This window comes from Penicillium roqueforti (assembly GCF_015533775.1).
Source record: "Penicillium roqueforti strain LCP96 04111 chromosome Unknown scaffold_13, whole genome shotgun sequence".
Taxonomy (NCBI): Eukaryota; Fungi; Ascomycota; class Eurotiomycetes; order Eurotiales; family Aspergillaceae; genus Penicillium; species Penicillium roqueforti.
The window spans coordinates 467,388-484,825 of NW_024067577.1; the positions used below are offsets into that span (position 1 = coordinate 467,388).

The 17,438-nt window shown below is 48.7% G+C and overlaps 4 protein-coding genes across 4 annotated transcripts; 2 read left to right on the forward strand and 2 right to left on the reverse strand.

Moving 5' to 3' along the window:
- Positions 1–5,688: 5,688 nt before the first annotated feature.
- LCP9604111_5574 (uncharacterized protein) lies at positions 5,689–8,211 on the forward strand (the record flags this gene model as incomplete). The annotated part of the gene is made up of 7 exons (XM_039073399.1): positions 5,689–5,853; positions 5,932–6,044; positions 6,092–6,934; positions 6,991–7,077; positions 7,126–7,421; positions 7,484–7,943; positions 8,022–8,211. The coding sequence occupies 7 exons, from the start codon at positions 5,689–5,691 to the stop codon at positions 8,209–8,211; spliced, it is 2,154 nt and encodes a 717-aa protein (XP_038928536.1).
- Positions 8,212–8,799: 588 nt separating this feature from the next.
- LCP9604111_5575 (vacuolar protein sorting protein DigA) lies at positions 8,800–11,805 on the reverse strand (the record flags this gene model as incomplete). Its single annotated transcript, XM_039073400.1, has 3 exons — positions 8,800–8,884; positions 8,938–11,518; positions 11,589–11,805. 3 exons carry the CDS (start codon positions 11,803–11,805, stop codon positions 8,800–8,802), a joined length of 2,883 nt encoding a protein of 960 aa, XP_038928537.1.
- A 361-nt stretch (positions 11,806–12,166) lies between these two features.
- On the reverse strand, positions 12,167–14,689 carry LCP9604111_5576 (ubiquitin C-terminal hydrolase family protein; the record flags this gene model as incomplete). The annotated part of the gene is made up of 5 exons (XM_039073401.1): positions 12,167–13,248; positions 13,308–13,986; positions 14,041–14,409; positions 14,468–14,554; positions 14,618–14,689. 5 exons carry the CDS (start codon positions 14,687–14,689, stop codon positions 12,167–12,169), a joined length of 2,289 nt encoding a protein of 762 aa, XP_038928538.1.
- Positions 14,690–15,960: 1,271 nt separating this feature from the next.
- Positions 15,961–17,193, forward strand: LCP9604111_5577 (mitochondrial 54S ribosomal protein uL5m; the record flags this gene model as incomplete). Its single annotated transcript, XM_039073402.1, has 3 exons — positions 15,961–16,211; positions 16,316–17,011; positions 17,070–17,193. The coding sequence occupies 3 exons, from the start codon at positions 15,961–15,963 to the stop codon at positions 17,191–17,193; spliced, it is 1,071 nt and encodes a 356-aa protein (XP_038928539.1).
- Between the last annotated feature and the right edge of the window lie 245 nt (positions 17,194–17,438).

The window sequence follows — 17,438 nt, forward strand, 5'->3', positions numbered from 1 at the left end:
CTGATGTAATGCTCCAACAAAGAGATGAAGTGAAAACAGGTCTATGAACCGCTCAAAGAACACTTACGCTTGTGAAGAATGCGTCGAAGTGTGATAAACAAAAAGCAACCAGGCTAATGAATATTAAAAAACAAGGAGAAGAGGTATCAGGCTCGGGATCCGAAGGTAAATAGAGGGCGAGAAAAGCCGGGTGTCAGGAGGTTGAGATGAAAGGGAATCCTGACAGGAGATGTCATATAAAAAAAATGTACTGGTGAAGTTGATAGACAGATGAAAAGAGGAGAGAATGGAGGCGCAGAGGCGTAGTTGAACCCAGGGGGTTGTTGATGCTAAGGAAATTGGTAAAGACCGTTATGTGCTCATTTGTATGTCGTTTTTCGTTGGTTAACGGGAAGGGGTCCCAGGTGGACGACACGAATGTGTCAAGAAATGGACAAGTGGTTGGAAAGTCGGCCTGATACCGGATGAAGCGAAGAGAGTCGAGTTAAAGCGCTGCGTAATATCGTAACTGAAAAAGGTCAAAGATGTATAGGGAGAATCCTGTGAACACCGGGTTCAAGGTCGAGGCCGTGACTCAAGTTGAAGAAGATAAATAATTGAGATTAGTGAGTCATGAGGCCAGGTAGTAATGTTGGGGCAAATTGGTTGGGCGAATTGAGGGATCCGGTAGAGTACCCTTCTAATCCGAGTTGGAAAAGCAGAGATACTCTATGCCAGGTTGCCCCTGAGGTATGAAACTTCGGGAGTGCTCTCGGACCAGGCTCAACCGAAGAAACGTATGATTGACCACAACGCAGCGGACACCTTCGTGTGGATTGGAGTGACGAAGGCTGGAGGTATCGATAGCAAAATTGAATCCGACAGACCGGGATGAGGACACTTTTATCAAGTTGAAGAAAGTGAGTCACCCGAGCTCAGGGTGGACCCGGAAGACGGAGGAAAAGGGGTTTAGGACGGGAGAGGTCGAGAGTAGTACTCTGTCAAAGGTAGATCTGAATCCGGCCTTCGAGGCTTGAAGCTGTATAAGAGTACAATCGTCCGGGGTTGGCAATGTCTTGATATAGATGGCAAGCAGACACGGCAATCTTGGGAACCTTGGGAGCGTTGGAAGTAATAGGAAGGTGACGGAGAAGTGATGCGGGAGAGATGATTCGGACAGGTAGGAAAGGCGGAAGGAGAGATGGGGATCTAGGAGAGCGAAAAGAAGATGATCGGGAACGAGATGTTGATGGTATAAGGGGAGAGAGAGAAGGAGCCAGGGAGAGTTGAGAGGTGTTGTAAAGGCGTGAGGGGAATTGGAGAGGCCATGTGATTGGCTGTACGGTGTAATACGGTAAGATACCAGTCTCCCCTCGTGGACGGTCCATCCGTGCGATCTGCGTTACCCACCGACTTTGGCCGGCACCTGCAGGTCCTGGGGCCGTTTCCGTCTCCCGGGGAAACTGGTCACGTATTGAAATAATACCGGTATTGACAACGGGGGGTCCGTCTAGGCTCTCCAAGTTTCATGAACCTTCCAGGCATTCCTTATCCTTGGAAAGACGTCAAACGTCTACGTGATCGACTTCATTGTCGAATGTTGGAATCGGGGTCTACGATAACGCGATAACGTTTAAATTCCATTGTTGGTTGCCTCTATCACATCATCCAGCCCTATCTTTCAGATTTCAGACTTCCAACTCTCTGGCCTTCAGACTTTCGATCCTAAACTCTCGAGACTCGGGGTCGGCCACAAGCCAGTCACAATGACGGGCGACATCAGCAGGGGCAGCCCTTTGTCTTGGAGCTCTTGGAGTCTCGTCGGCCGAGGGCGGATCAAGGTGGCGCGCTACTCCCAAAGCGTATAATTGCGCAGCCAATTCTTGGCAGATCAGCCAATCAGAATACATGATCCGGCCACTATTTACAAGCTGCATGACGCGATAGAGTGGGATGGCGTGATCTCCTCTGATTGGACCACCCCGGATACCTACTGCCAGCTCTCTTCCAAGGCCGGTGCCTATGGGAAGGTACGAAGGTACCCTTCCGCAGGTACTCATGCACGGCGGGCCTGGTTTCGGAGTGGACCAGGACAAAGACCAGGGTTTGGCTTCTCGATTCTCCCAGTTACACCACTCGCTGCACTATTAACGTTATTCTTTGCCGCGCGGGATATTATGAGACAAGATTCGTCTGACCCATATTATTGACCCCCCCGATATGGTTGCGGGGTTCTACCAATACGCTATCTCTAACTATATCAGCGGGTAACCATATCGATGATCACCAGAGTTGAGGGAGTATGGAGTATGTTGGATCGGACCCAGTTATTGATGTGTCCGTCTCCAGTAGTAAATGGGGGGTTGGAGAACATCTCAACCCAAGAACTACTCCGTACAAAGTACAAGACACGTATGTTGTACTTCGTGTGGAGCGTGCTCCCAACTGTCATGATTCCCAACCACCTTTCAGACACCCACGCAGCCCTGTCAAGCGGTGAAGGGAATGCTTTCGCTGCCAGGTGGTCTGGCCTTGGATCAGGTTTGACCGCTTCCTGCGGCCTGCAAGGCCAAACCTTGCAGGTCTCGAGGTGATAGGTACGATGTACGGAATATACCTTTGGATTCAAAGCATGCTCAGAAGTACCAGTACGTGGACGCTTGAAACGATAGAGTTGTGTGGCTATGTGGCACGACTTCGGTTTCCGGCAACTCCTGTGCATCACGCGACGTCCCATCCATTTTGCGTCTCATCACCCCATTTGATTCATTCTCGGAGATCGCAACCCTCCCAATTGAATTCCTGGGCTGTGCATCGGATATGGACATAACCAGCTCGTTTCGGTACATTATCTACGAATGCATTGTACCTAGCATATTACATCGCTCCGATATAGTTGTACACAAGATACTACTTTGAATCCATTGCAGTGAGATCTGCAGGAAGTAAAGTGCACGGCTCAGTATCTGGTCCTGATCTCCCCCTCCATCACACATCAGCCATTGCCGTTGGGTCCGTGATTACATTCTCGTTCTCTGTTATGCAGTCTCTCGCCGAGTATAACATATACGTCAATAACGTCCGTACACGATCTGCTGCATCAGTACATATAAAACCCCCTCTAAGCATTCGTCATCTACGGAGTGTTGCATCAAAGGAAATCGATCAGCCTATGACAGTCGACCCCAACGATAAATTATATACAACCGCCCTATCAGCCCCTAGCGATGAATTGAAACGTGTCTCTTACACTTAATACTTGGGCGCCTGCATGGTTTTAGCCACGTACATGACTCCATATTGACTACCATGATACCGAGGGGGCTGGAGTTATCTTCCGAATGTGGTATTTTTGATATGAGATGTGATATGAGATACGGGTTAGTTACCTATCAGTTCGAAGGTTCTACAAGTTACGGAGTAGACTCCCGGCGCTGGGGGAAGTATCCTCCGATAGGGACGATAAGAGTCCCCAGACCCGAGGCAGAAGAGACAACCTTGGGCGTAAACAAATAAATAGGATATCTACGGTTTGAATGAATCATCATTATCAGAGACGACGGTATCACTACCATACCCCGCACGATCGTCATTCCATGATCATATCCAGGCGAGTTGAGAATTTTGAATCCGTCTCAGTCGGTATTTGAAGGGGTCATGATAGTCGTGCTATGGGAGGCCAATGATGGGTTGGTAAACAGTGTTGGACAACATACAGAATAGGATACATGCATACTTCTTAGCCAGTGTGTATTTGATCTAATGATGAGATCACTCTTATCATGAGAAATGACATGCCAAGCCAAAAGAGGGGGTCAGATAGCCGAATAGACTGGGAGCCACTTCCCCGGATTTTAGTCTCAGCTAGTTTTCCTCAATCGGGCTAACCTATATTATACCAAATATGTAGAACCCTGTGCATGCCGAGCTATTCCTTGACCTTCTATATACACGAGCTGAAGCCACCAGAACTTTAACATTCTAAATATTCAAGTCCGAGTGCGAGCTCAATGTGACTTGAGACTAGGATATCTTAAAGGACCCGGCACAGTGCATATGGCCTGTGCGACTACGGAGTACAGAGTTCTACATGTAAATCTCCAGGGCATCAACATGCATCAACATTCATCTGCATTGCACGATGTCCTTTGTACATCGTAGGGCGATCCCAGCCTCCTGTAGGTCTCTTTTTCTCCGTGTGCGACTGTGCGTTGCTGCAGGAAAGAAAGCAGAGATTGGAATTTTCAAGATCGATGCAAGGGTCCTTATTCCCTGAGGCTTTTTTTTTGGGGACGCATCATGTGAGAGAAGTTTCTTGCTATCTCAGTATGTTCATGCTTGACAGTTTGAGTTTCTTCGTACGTTGCCGAGTCAACACGGGCATGTTGTGTCCCCTCCATTTTCGCCTTACAGATCGAGTCTGTCGCCTTCTCTGCGGGGGGAATGTGTCGGCGAATTGGCTACTAGATGTGCAGTATATTGCATATTGGCTTTCTACGGCTCCGTTGTTGTAGTTCATCCACCCTACGTTGTTCCTTGTATGCTCTGTTCGGATGTCCCATGATAACATTATAGCTATCAGGATGTATATTCAATGCTAATATACCCCAAACCCTGATATCCATTAATACAGATTCGGTGTTTACTATTAATACGGTGGCAACATATAGTACAAAGTATAGGAGGTCCAAAACAAAACACCGTCCTCGGCCTCCTGACCCCATGCCACATTCCATAAGGGTCCTGCCAACGTCATTCCACCCTGACATCCCCCTTTCCGTTCCAGGTGGATCATTGTTACACTTGAGTTAATAAATCCCAAATACAGAGTGTAATAAAAAAGACCTCATAATTGAGTGACGTTGAGAGACCCATTATTATTTGAAACGAAAAATGAGTAATACAGTGGAGACCAGGCAGCGCCAGATGGACCTCTGAGGGCCATTTATTGCTTCTATTTACAGATTATGGAGTACTTCGGATGGTATTGGGACTCATTGAGCTCCGCTTGCATCTAGACTCTGTGTTCATCTGGTCATGGCGATGCGTGTTGAACTTCGAGTCTGTGGCGAGTGGAATCGGTGGGAGCGTACTCCGTACAATGGTCGTGTTGGGAATCGGCAACGGATTCGCGCTCTGTCTCTTGGAGTTGGGTCTGGTTGAACTGTGAATATGTATCAGCCGGATAACGGATGTACGGAGTACGAGATACATCCTCAGGTGTTGACATGATGTTGACATTATGTGGATCTGATTGTACGCTTGGCCACGTAGGCGGATCACATAAGTTGATTGTCTGTCTTCGGAGGCGAATTTATATTTGTTATCTTATTTGGTTCGTGTAGTTAAAGCAATTGTTTATTCTGGTTGTTCTAGTTCCTATGTCGAAACCAAAAGACGCTGGTTGTTTATATTTACTCGGTACCTGAGGATCTATATTGTACGATATATCTCTGATAACCACTTCATCTCTTCAACATAGAATCTACTACCAAAACATATCTATAGATCAAAATCTTATACACCCTAGCACACATACATAGTAGTTTGACTTATATCACCCATTGAAGTCGCGACGGAGGCGATGATTCATAGCAGGATGGCCTCTGATTGGCCGAGAACCCCCAGGGTTCCGCGATAAAAAAACCGACTGACTCAATATCAAACCCCCAGGATGTCGCGAGAAAGGTCCATTCTCGAGGATGCAAAATGAGCAAGCGCTCGCTCGAGGAGTCCAGGGCAGGTGCACATATGTCGCCCGATCCCGACAATAATGGCTTGCTGCCCATCCAGGACCTGCTCTCTCCTGGCGAGGAGGAGCACGGTCAATCCTCCGGACCCTCCAAGAAACCCAGGAACTTCATTGCGACTGTCGTAAGTGCCCAATTTGCCTCGCCTATTTTTTCCGCGACGCGACCGAGTCATCCGGTGCCCGCTAATCCCAGGTAATAGGCGTGTGAGACTTGTCGCTTGAAAAAGACCAGATGCGATGAATCGCGGCCGAGGTGTGGACTATGTAAGTCGCTTGGCCTAGAGTGTGTTTATAATGAGCGTAAATCTTCAAAGTAAGTCGTCCTCGGTGGTTTTCATTTCATGCGCTTATACGATGCAGACGCGATCAATCTCTCACGATGATCATGAGCACTCTCCATCGCCTGGAGACAAAATTGGAAAATATCCCAACGTCTATCTTGGGTGATCTGCAGTCTCTTCGGAGCCAAATTCGGCCTGTCCGAGAGCCGCAGACGCAGCTATCGCCTGCCTTTGGTGGCGACAACCAGCCCCTATCAATGCTGTCCTCTATCGGGGACAACTTCACGCCCGCGGCAGGAGATGGAGATGACTTTGAATTCGAAGAGAATCAACCAAAGTCAGACTCTGCAGGCCGGATTTCTATTTCTTTCAGCCAGCATGGTGTCATCGTCTGGCCTGGAGCAAGACAGATCCTCCCGAAGCAATTACTTGCCGCTTATGAGATGCTCGGGAAAAACTATGTCATTGAACTGGAATCAGCACGGCCTCCGCTGCCGATGTTTACCAGTCCCTATCCGTTACAAGCGGGAGATCACTGGCTAGAAATACTTCCGTTGGCAATGATCAGGGGTCTGGCGGATGCGTTCTTCAGTGTTTTTAACCCCTCCACGCCGATTATGGACAAGGGGTTCTTCTTTTCCTTCACTCTTGGCACGGCCATCGAGAGTGGCTTTGGATATAATCTCGAGAGTTGTCTAGTGCTTAACGTGCTAGCATTGGGCTGTCTCGCGGTTCTCGCCTACCAGGAAGGAAACTATCCTTTGCCGGGTACTCAGGCCCATCGATTTGAACCTCCAGAATGGATGAACGTGGTGTACGAAGAACAGCCTGGACTGCGGTTCTTTAATGAGGCTCGACGACGTATCGGCTTCTTGATGTGCGACAACGATATCCAGAGTTGTCAATTCTACCTTCTTTCCTCGTACGTATATATGCCCAAGCTTACTCTATACACAGATTGATACTCATCTTCTATAGTGTATATTATAACCAGATTCCTCGTCCGATGGATTCCTGGACAATGGTTTCTCGCGCTGCTACTTGCTGTCTATCAATGTTGATAAAGTGAGTCCTGCCCTAATCAAACATCTGGTATGATACTGACGCATACAGCCATAATGTGAACTTCGATGAATGGGAAGGCGATATGAAATCCCGCGTATACTGGAACTGTCTAATGAACGAGACCATCCTCGTACAAGAGCTGCACCTCCCACCAAGCGGCCTCTCCCGTCTCGAAGAACAAGTCCCAATTCCCAAATTCATCGGCTTCGAAACAACCGGCTACGCCTCGAACCGTTTCAACTCATCCAGCGTAGTGGACGACTCATACTTCCAATATCATTTCCTGGCCCAGGTAGCCCACCGTATCATCCTCACGCGGATCCGCCATTCACTCTACTTCTACTGTGAGTAATCCCGCCAATCCACCCAGACACCCAGGCACCCTCTAACACCCACCCTCCATTAGCGGATTCAGGAACATTCCCCCTCCCAGCAATAAACACCGAGCTACACCACCAACTAGAACAATGGCGCACCAACCTCCCAACAGCAATCCAATTCAACAACGCCCCCTACTCATCCCACCCAACCCCAGCAACACCCTCCATCCACACCTCCCCACCCGCCTCAGTAGCATCGCCAGCCCACCTCTCCTCCCCAAGATCAAGACCCACAGACCCGAACCAGCCCCTTTCCCCCGCAATAGCAGTAGCAGACGCCATGCTTAAAGGCCGGTACATGATCGCGCGCTTCCACATCGGCCGTCCGTATCTATACAAAGCTCTCCGCATCCCGCACCTCCTAACAGACGAAGACTTCGTGCAAGTGCGCAGCGGTCTGCAGAATGCAATGGACTGGCCGGTTACTCAGGGTATCTTCCGGAAAATGAAGAGCTGTATTCCGATTAAGTTTGCTTTTTGCTCGCAGTGAGTTTTGCTTCTATGTTTTCCTTTGATGCCTAAGACTACGTGTTTGGGAATCTTTAACTGACTTTTTTCTTGAAGATTCTTTGGTCAGATCTTGCTCTTCTATTGTATAGCTCATTCGCCAAGTGCCCGTCTCCGTGAGACGCTACCGGATGGCTGGGAACGATGGAACGAGGAGATGCTAGGGTTTTTGGAGGACTGTGCTGTGCATAGTCCAGCTGTCACGCAGGATCTGGAACTGTTGCGGTATCTATGGCCTGATAATTAGGTGTTTTGCGTTTTGCGTTTTGCGTTTTGCGATTTATGGGATGGGGTATATTTTATTTTGCGAGAGATGGATTCTGTTCATTTCTATCTCTACAACTACCTTTATGGCAATTTGTTTATTTGCGCATGGGGCTGAGTAGATTATTCGCAGTGGATTTGCTATTGTACGCATCTAGTAGGCCATGACGTGCAACTGGACAACTATTGGAAGGCACCACTCGATCCCAAACAGGCAGGAAGGGACTGGCAAGGGACTGCCCCAAGGCAAGAGCGTTCCTGGGACTCTGCCTGAGGAAGGAACGATAACAAAAGTGGGTATAAATTGAAAGTTAAGGCAGATATTGTAACCTTTATTTCATCTTTCACGTGTGTACAAGATCAATGTTTGAATCCGAATCATTCAGTATAGCTATGTCTATATACAAGGGCTAGGCCTCATTTATCATGTAGCACCTGCTTAAGACAAGGAAGGGTATTGCGAAAAATCAAAACGAAACTAGAACAAGTGTTTCTGCAGGGATATTGTCTGAACACCACACGAACAAGATACTAGACGACACCCCATGCCATGATGCATGGGGGATGCATATCAGAGAGCCCAATCCTCGGCCGTTTCCGATTTTCCGATGAAGGGTTTGTCAATTTGTTTGATGGCATGGTCACCGCAGAGGATACTGGAAAGATGGTTAGTGAGATATACTAATAAGTTAATAGGGAAAACACATACCAGGCTTCAGCGACCAGCCCATCTAATTCCTTAACAATCTCCTCGCGCCGCGAGGAAGAGATATCACCACTGCTGAGCTGCGCCTGCAGATCCCGAATATACTTTTTCTTGCCACCAGCACCGTCCAAGACTTCCCTACCCAGGCAGTCACTGTGGAAAGAATGCTGACAGGGGAAGACGAAGAACTGACGGCTGAGAACTGGTAGCGAGCAGATCCAGCACTTCTCACCTGGCTCAACGATGGCGTAGCGAGTATCGAGACCGGAAATCTCACCGCGGATTTGGCGGGCTGTCAGGGCTGAGTTATCCATCTCCTGGCGGAGCGAGTCAATGTGGCGCGAGTAGTCCTCTAAAGCAGTACAAATCTCATCCTTGAAGTCGTCGATGACGACAAAATCGGGGAAGAACGGGATCAGGTCCTCGATGCGGAGCAGCTCGCAGCGGCGCAGGAATTCAATCGCCTCTTTGATACCTGTGCCCGGTTGGCGGATCTTCTTCTCAGCGACGAGGAGCCATAGCTTTTTGCGGAGCTTGTCGTTGCCCTCCGGGCGGTCTGCGACGATCGCAGCAAGTTCTATGTCTTTGTGCTCCAGGGCTAGCTCTACAGCTTGTAGATACTGCCCCATTGTGCTGTATATGTGAATGCATGATTGGATTCGTTGATTCTGAATGCATAAACGAAGTGCGAAGTCTGCATCGTATGGAGGGTGGGGTGACGGTTGCGATTGGAGATAAGTAAGCAGTCCAGCCTCAGACGGTGAAGGACTGGAGGCATGTATTGAGATAAGGGTGTTGTGGACTGCTGCGGATGGATTTGGATGATTGACAATGATGAAGTTTAGATACCGGACGGCTTGGTTCTGGTTGAGGGAGGAGACGATGGCTGATTTGTTGTAATTCAACAACGCAGGGATCAGTCTCTCAGGATCAAGGTTCGTTTGTCGCATCAGGATATCAACCAGGTCTGTCGGCTTGTGTGTCATGAGCACGCTGCTATATTTGTAGAACACATCGGGTTCGCTTTGCCGCTGCAAGACCTTCAAGGCTTCCAGCCATTTCTCGCGCTGAATCCAGTACGATAGAACATAGTTGTAATCGTTTGTAGCGGTTGCGAAGAACAACAATTCTTCCTCCCGCCCGTGGCTGCTGATAATATCATATACTGTTTTCTTGTCCAAGTCTGCTTTGTGGCTGTTCACGAACTCTTGGAAATCAGTTCGGATGCTGCCAAGCTGATCCTTGATTTCTCCAGTGCTTGTGCCTTCTGCCAATTCGGCTTTGGTGGCGATATTGTCATCGAGAGAATTCAACTTCGACATGAACAGTTCCACAAGCCAGCTCGCGACCATTATTCTTTGCATAAGCGAGGCCTTTTTGTATGTTGCCAGCTGAGAGAGGAGGTAGTTCCGCAAAGCATCATGCTCTTTATGATCAATCATGGTAAGACAAACCTCCTCGAACCCTTTACTGCTCTTGCCCCATACTTTGGCTGCCTCGAGGAAGTTACCCTTAGATGCCAAAAAATCACCCGAAGCAGTCATGACAGCATCTCGCTGGGCAGCACCTCGTGCATACTGAAGGGCCTCATCGAATTTCTGCTCTTTCAAGAAGGTTCTCCAGACATCTCTATCCTCATCACCTGCTACAACTTCAAAAATGGCCTGGCTGGTGAAGAGCCAATACGTGTTTTTGGTGAGGTCAGTCAAGAGGCCCAGAGCGCTTTGCCCAGCTTCCAACACGGGTTGATCGTGGACAACCTCCTGGCTGAGACGATTGACTGCGACCACTCTGCCCCCAACAAGTGCTAGGACATGCCACTGAGACAGAGTCATGGCAGAAATGGGGTCTTGTATCAATTTCCGCCCTCCTCGCGGTGATTCAGAAGCTGGAAATAGCGAGCGCGGAAGCATCCTTGCCGTCTTGAATGGAGGTTCCGACGTAAGTTGGCCATGATATATCCCCTCGGAGCTGAGCCACGCAAACTGCTTTTCGGTATAACCCTCGGCTTGGTAACCCTCTGAAATTGTGGGCGAAATTACCAGCGAGGATGGCGCAGAGCTAGACGCATTTGGAACCTCGTGGATCACTGGCGTCTCGCGCTGGAAAAGGTCTGAATACACGCCGCTTTCCCTTCCATGCTTTGAGACTCCTGTCCGGCCAATGAAATGAAGTAGCTTCCCATAGGTTGCCACAAGCACTCTTCTTTGATCAGGCGTAGAGGACACTGTTTCCGCGGCGATTCCGATCACCGGAGAGGCACCTGGCACCTGGTAGACGGGGGTGGTATACTTCTCCTGCCGGTAGCTGGAGGGTTCAATATAAGTCTCGTAGATGTTGCCATCAGTGGCACCAATGAGGATTTCCCGAGTAGATGCAGTCGGTAAAGACGGATTCCAAGCAACGCTTTCGATTGACACGCCTTTTAATCGTGCCAAGGGTTTCGGTTGTCGCGACGGTGACTGGGCATGGAGATAGTAGTTTTCGCCGAGGGTCGTGGTGATAATCAAATGAGATGCCGAAGGGTCGAGGAACATGCGCCGAATCACTCCTATTTCCGAGGATTTCTTAGGGAGATCGATGTCTATTCATGAGCACGGTTAGGTCAACATGTTGTGGCTGGCATCTGCTGCGGGGAAGGTTCGGAAGTTTACCTTCGACATCTTCAGGGGAATCAAGATCGATTCGTAGAATGCGATTGGTCGATAGGGCCAGTACAAGCACGTTGTTTGCGACTTGCGCTGCAACGAAGTCCGCAGCGACGGCGAAGGCCAACTGCACTCGTTCAACGTCGAACATTGGGAGGGAAGAGCTCGGTGGCTCCATTAAGTTGCTCGGAGCAACATAACTGCTGGATGGGTCCAGCGCCATAGTGCGCTAGCTGTAGGGGCACTATGTCATGCCGCTCATAGAAGAGTTGAGGCAAGCCGAGGGTTCTGCGAGTTTATGCAGGACGGAATGGGCTCTTGAGGTCAGCCCTGATGCCTTGACACCTGAGGCCAAGCACTCGGATCACCAAATCAGAACTATACAGTTAACTAGTTACGCAGATCTATAACAAGGCAAAATAAGCAAATTTGTAGACATCTATGAATTCTATCATAAATTGCAAGTACTAAAGTCCCTCCGCTCATGTATCATAGGGTATCATCGTTGCTGAAACATGCGACATCTAGACTGTGGACTGGGTATCTCAACACAAAAAAAAAAGGAAATCCTCGCATCACCAGCCTCACATCACTACACATTCCCGATCTATTTTCCTGTTCTTCTCCTTGGATTTCTCCTTGGTCTTCCCTTTATTCCTCTCGCGATCCTTCGTTCGGCCTCTCCCACGCTTCTCCTTGTGCTCATGTCCGAATTTCGTATCGTCCACAGTGTCATCAATCTCCAATGCGGACTCATCCTCTCCATTTTCTTCAGTAAATCCGTCGTTGCTAATCTTATCCCGACTAAGCCGTTCAGCAAAGCGTGAAAAAGTGGCACTGATTCTGTTTTCACTCGTTTGGCTGCCAGCACGGCTTCCGGGGCTACCCCTGGTCGATCGAGATCCACCCTTTGTGCTCTCCTTTGGGCTTCCTTCTTCCGTCGGTGCCAGCCTAGGCGATGAGGACGGAATAGAGCGCGGCTGAAGACCAGCTGGGTTACTGATTTCTGAGAATGCCATGCTAGGTCGCCTTGCGATACTGGCTAATGTTGGCGCATTATTCTCGCCTGGCCCTGTGACCTCAACACTTGGTCGGTCAGAAGAAAAGTCTTCCATGCTGAAATCTGTTTGGTCGCCTAGTGTACTGCCGTCTGACGCCCGAGACGATGGTGGGTTCGGAATGTTGGGCGCAGCTGGGTCTGCGCCGATCGGAAGAATTTGGTAGAACAGAAGATAGGGAGACTCGGTCTTCAATGCTTGATCAATGTCAACCAGCGTCACTCGTTCTGCGGCGAGATCATCGAACCGCATCCAGTGTTTTGATGTCTCCGAGGATTCCGGGCCTGTGGCAGAATTGGGGCAACTGGTGCCTCGAACAATGGAAATGTAATGTCCCGAGTCAACCGAGTTCCCCCTGTGGCAAACCAGAGCCTGCAAAGATAGTTTAAAGCTCCCATAAATGGGAGCATTCGCATCCATGTTGTCGTCTTGGATGAAGTGAGGCAGGCCGATCTCAGTTGGGATATCAATGTGTGTATTGAGTCTGACTGCCCTCCCATTTGGCAAGAAGGAATAGCGTTTTAGGCACATCCCAAGAATGGGCCGTTTTGTGGAAAAGTGTGCTGCAACTTGCGCATCGTTTGTTGGCGTATTATCGGTATACCATGCTAAGCAAGATTAGGTCAGTTGATGCAAAACTTCAAGAACAGGACGAAAGATGACTTACGTATCAAACTGAAGAATTGCCACGCAGGCATCATTACCTCTTTCTTGTATGAACCCCTTCGCTGTTGCGTATCTCCAGTAGTATCTTGATCTGCATTGGTAACTTTCTCCGGATTCGGATCTGTCTTTGTAGGATCACTATCCGGAAAGAACCGCTCTCGAACAATACTACCATTTCGACCCGGTACCCGAGATGCCGCGAGGGATTCAGTGAACTCATCAAACGATGACCAGGGGGTTGGCTTTTCGACCCGCGACGTAGTTGATTGAACAGGAGACATAGTGGGTGTGCTCTCAACCTCCACTATTTCAACATGTGAAGTGGATCCCTTGGATATGGAGAGTGAATCCATTGAATCTCTCGCGGTGTTGCGTCGTTCCATGTGTCGTTTGACTTCAATGATGTTATTGAAATAAGCTTCCAGACAGTCTTCTAGCGTGAGTGAATGTCCATCGGTTGGCTCAGGCGGGATGGCAACCTCGAGAAGTCTCTCATTGATGAACTTATGGTCATCACTTGCATCCTCCTTTCCAGTATGAAAAATATCCATCTTCAATGTGAGAAGCGGCAGCTCTAACTTTCCGGTGATGAAAGTGAATGCTTCCGAAGCATCCTGTTGCTGAAGTTTGGCCGCATCTTCCCAGCCACATTCTGCTAGGGCATCCTGTAGGTGTTTTGTCTGAAACCATTAGTCAATACCAGATATGAGCACAATAACAAGTGTTAAACTAACCATATCTGTGGTGATAAGCTTCCCCGATCGTAACAGATTCACCCATAGCCTTAGAAGGATCACAAGCTTTCGACGAGGCTCATCATTAAACGATTTGTATAGAATGGCTTCAAAACAATCGAGACGGGCAAACATGGCGAACAACAATGCATCTAGGTAGCATGTGACACCTTGGCGATTCTCTGCACCTAGGAGCTTGGTGTTGGGTGTGTAATTCCTGATGATGCCCTCAATTGAGTCCTCTAGTAGAAGTAGCAGGCCGAATGCTTTCTCTGTATCGCCTTGTGTAGCTTGCAATGCATAACTAATGTGATCTTCCTGTAAGGCAGTGATTCCCAGTTGTTTAATTCGTTGAGCAAGGGCTTTGACCTAGATGTGAATTTGCAACGTTAGACAGGTGCAAGCTGACCGTTGTGCTTAGCCATACCTTCTTCTGATGATCGTGATTATCTGCCAGTGAAGTCTCCGACTTGAAGATTCCATGGAACAGAGGACGTGAAAGGATATGGGATGCCTAGGAAGTACAGAACATTAGCCAAAGATCTTGTGTTTAGGCATCAAAGCGTTCTTAGCATACCTCTTCTTTGCTTTGCTTGTTCAACTTATTGTGCCGATCGCGACGCGTCAGGAACCGATGAATTCCACTCATTATCACGGATCAGAAAAAAGAAAATACTCTTAAGAGCAGAGTTTAAAGATCGAAACGAAAATCCCATGGAGACATGCGGGGGATCATGAGACCGGTGTTCCGTAAACTAGCTCACAACTTAGTCAAGGCTGCAGGATTTGGGGGAAACGCATGTATAATGCATCATAAGTAGAGCTCTTTCAAAACGAACGAAAAGAAGTAAGATAGTCTCGAAGGATTTGAAGTCGATGGACGAACCTCTAAGTGATCTGCGGGGCAGAGCGGGAACAGAGAACCTAAGCCGGAGATCGACCTTTTGCTGCCCTAACCTTGGAAAGCTCTCCACCGCCTAAGTCCGGGTGTGGGCGGTGACGAGGAACTTCCAGAACATTTGGAGATATGAAGTATATAAGTGCATACCTATGTGTGTGTAGGAAGATTCATAAGAAACGACAAGACTCATATACCACTTCATCCTAGCAAACCCCAAAGATTGTCTTGCTCGGTGACATGTTCGTCTAGTCGACGTCAGATTCAGATTCTTCTAGAATGGAACTATTACAACTATATAAATGTCTAATTTAGTGGTATTCCAAAATATACGGAGTATAGCATAGGAAGTCTAGGTTAAAAGGCAGGTATTTACATAGTATCTAGTAGGGCTATGTTCTTATATAGTTATATAGAGCCCTATAAGCTCCTAGTCTTGTCCTTATAGTACAGTAGTTGTTCCTCGCTCTATAATTGCGTGAACCATACCTATATGTATCCATGGATAGGTGTAGGTATTGCATTATCATTCATACCGCAGACCTGCTCCTCTAAATAGCCGTCCAGCGAGGAGTCAGGACCCTACTAGGCAAAGATTGCTAGCCCACTCATCACCCCTTGAGGATTGAGTAGGAATTTCTAGCCAACTTCATGCATAATAAGGAATATATCCCAACAATTGCAGTAGTAGGTGCGGTAATAACTCGGAACAAGCCCTATGTTTGGTCATTGGATTTGGTCAAGTCTTCGCGGATATAATCACATATCTAACATCTATCTAAAATTGAAATTGGGCAATTCCACCATAACGGAATATGACGAAGACTTCAGCCGAGCAATAATTGACGATCAGGTACGTATCCATGGATGAGTTACGGAGGACGGAGTAGTTGGAGGTGGATATAGTGCCTGTTTTGTAAGGCGTTATTACCCAGTCCTCACGTGACGGGATTATCTGCGCGAACAATTTTTGGTAAGGGCCCGGGCTTATCCTCAATCCATCACACCCCATTTTTCACAGAATGGCTGCCAGAGAGCCGTGCAGATACCTAACAAGGGCATTGCCCCGGGCCTCAGTGCCATCAATTCGCCCTCAAGGCTTTTTCTCGAGCCGCAATGTCTCTGATGAAGCCCCAGCCAGGCGTCTGTCGGACCACCTAACCGAGCTAGAAACGGCGTCGTCGCTGTCAACACCTGTCCCAGACAGCGCAGCAGCATCGTTCGATCCGCTTGCACGAGCATCCGCTCGCAAGACCCAGCTTCCCCGAGGCCGGTAAGAGCACTCCGACTACATCTTCGGTCATGCGCATCTGCAGACATGAAAACAACATCGAACATACTCAATGAACAATAACTAACTCCGACACCTTATCACAGATACCAATTCCGCTCCCCCAAATACAACCGTGGTCCCCTCCACCCTCACCAACCGCCGCCACCATCCGACCCCTCCTCCCGGCTGTTCGTGCCAGGCCCATTCTCCGCGCCCCGAGCAGAGCAGACCTTCGACTCAACCGTCTCCCCCGACATTATGACCCTGTGCTACGTGCACACGCCACCAGGCTTCAAGCCGCCGCCGAAATCGGCCCGTCTCCGCGAGTGGGACGACAGCTCGCCATATCACAAGAACCGTGTCCTCCGCGGTCCCCGTGGCGGCGACGTCCTGCGCCTGCTCCGCAAGCCGATCAAGTTCAACAACATCCCGGAAATCGAGCGCATCACAATCCACAGCTATGTCAAGAATGCCGCGGCTGAGCGGAACTCGTCTTGGCTGCACGTCGCTGGTATTGCCATTCAGGCCATCTCCAATGTGCGCGTTCAGACTTTCAAGTCCAAGTCTAACGTTGCTCCTTGGGGTATTGCGGCGAACCGTGACTCCGTCGCTGTAAAGGCAGAGCTGTATGGCGAGAACATGTACCACTTCTTTGGTAAGCTGGTTGATGTCGTCTTGCCCCGTATCAAGGATTGGGAGGGTGTCAAGGGGTCCAGTGGTGATAGCAGTGGTAACATCACTTTCGGTCTGATTCCGGAGAATGTTGCTCTTTTCCCGGAGCTTGAGGTCAACTACGATATGTAAGTGTTCTCTATTCTATGTTTCTATTGTCTTGTCAAGGCTAACCCTGCTTCATAGGTATCCTCCTAAGATGATCCCCGGTTGCCACATCACTCTCCACACTACCGCCAAGACCGACAAGGATGCACGACTTCTGTTGAGTGCCATGGGTATTCCTTTCTACGGCAAGATCGTGAACTAAATCGACTACTTTTGGTATCTTATTATATCTCCTTTTGGATAGTCTTGTGATATCCAGCATGTAACTTTAGAGAAGACCTGCATAATGGTCGTTGTTATTATTGGAATCGTGTACTATGGCTTAAATTCAATCTACATTTACGGCGAACAACAGCACACAGCACAGGATGATTGGAAAGTGTCAACAGGAATCTTTGCTCAGTTGCATCAACTATAATACCGAGAAAGCACCCATGACCCAGATAA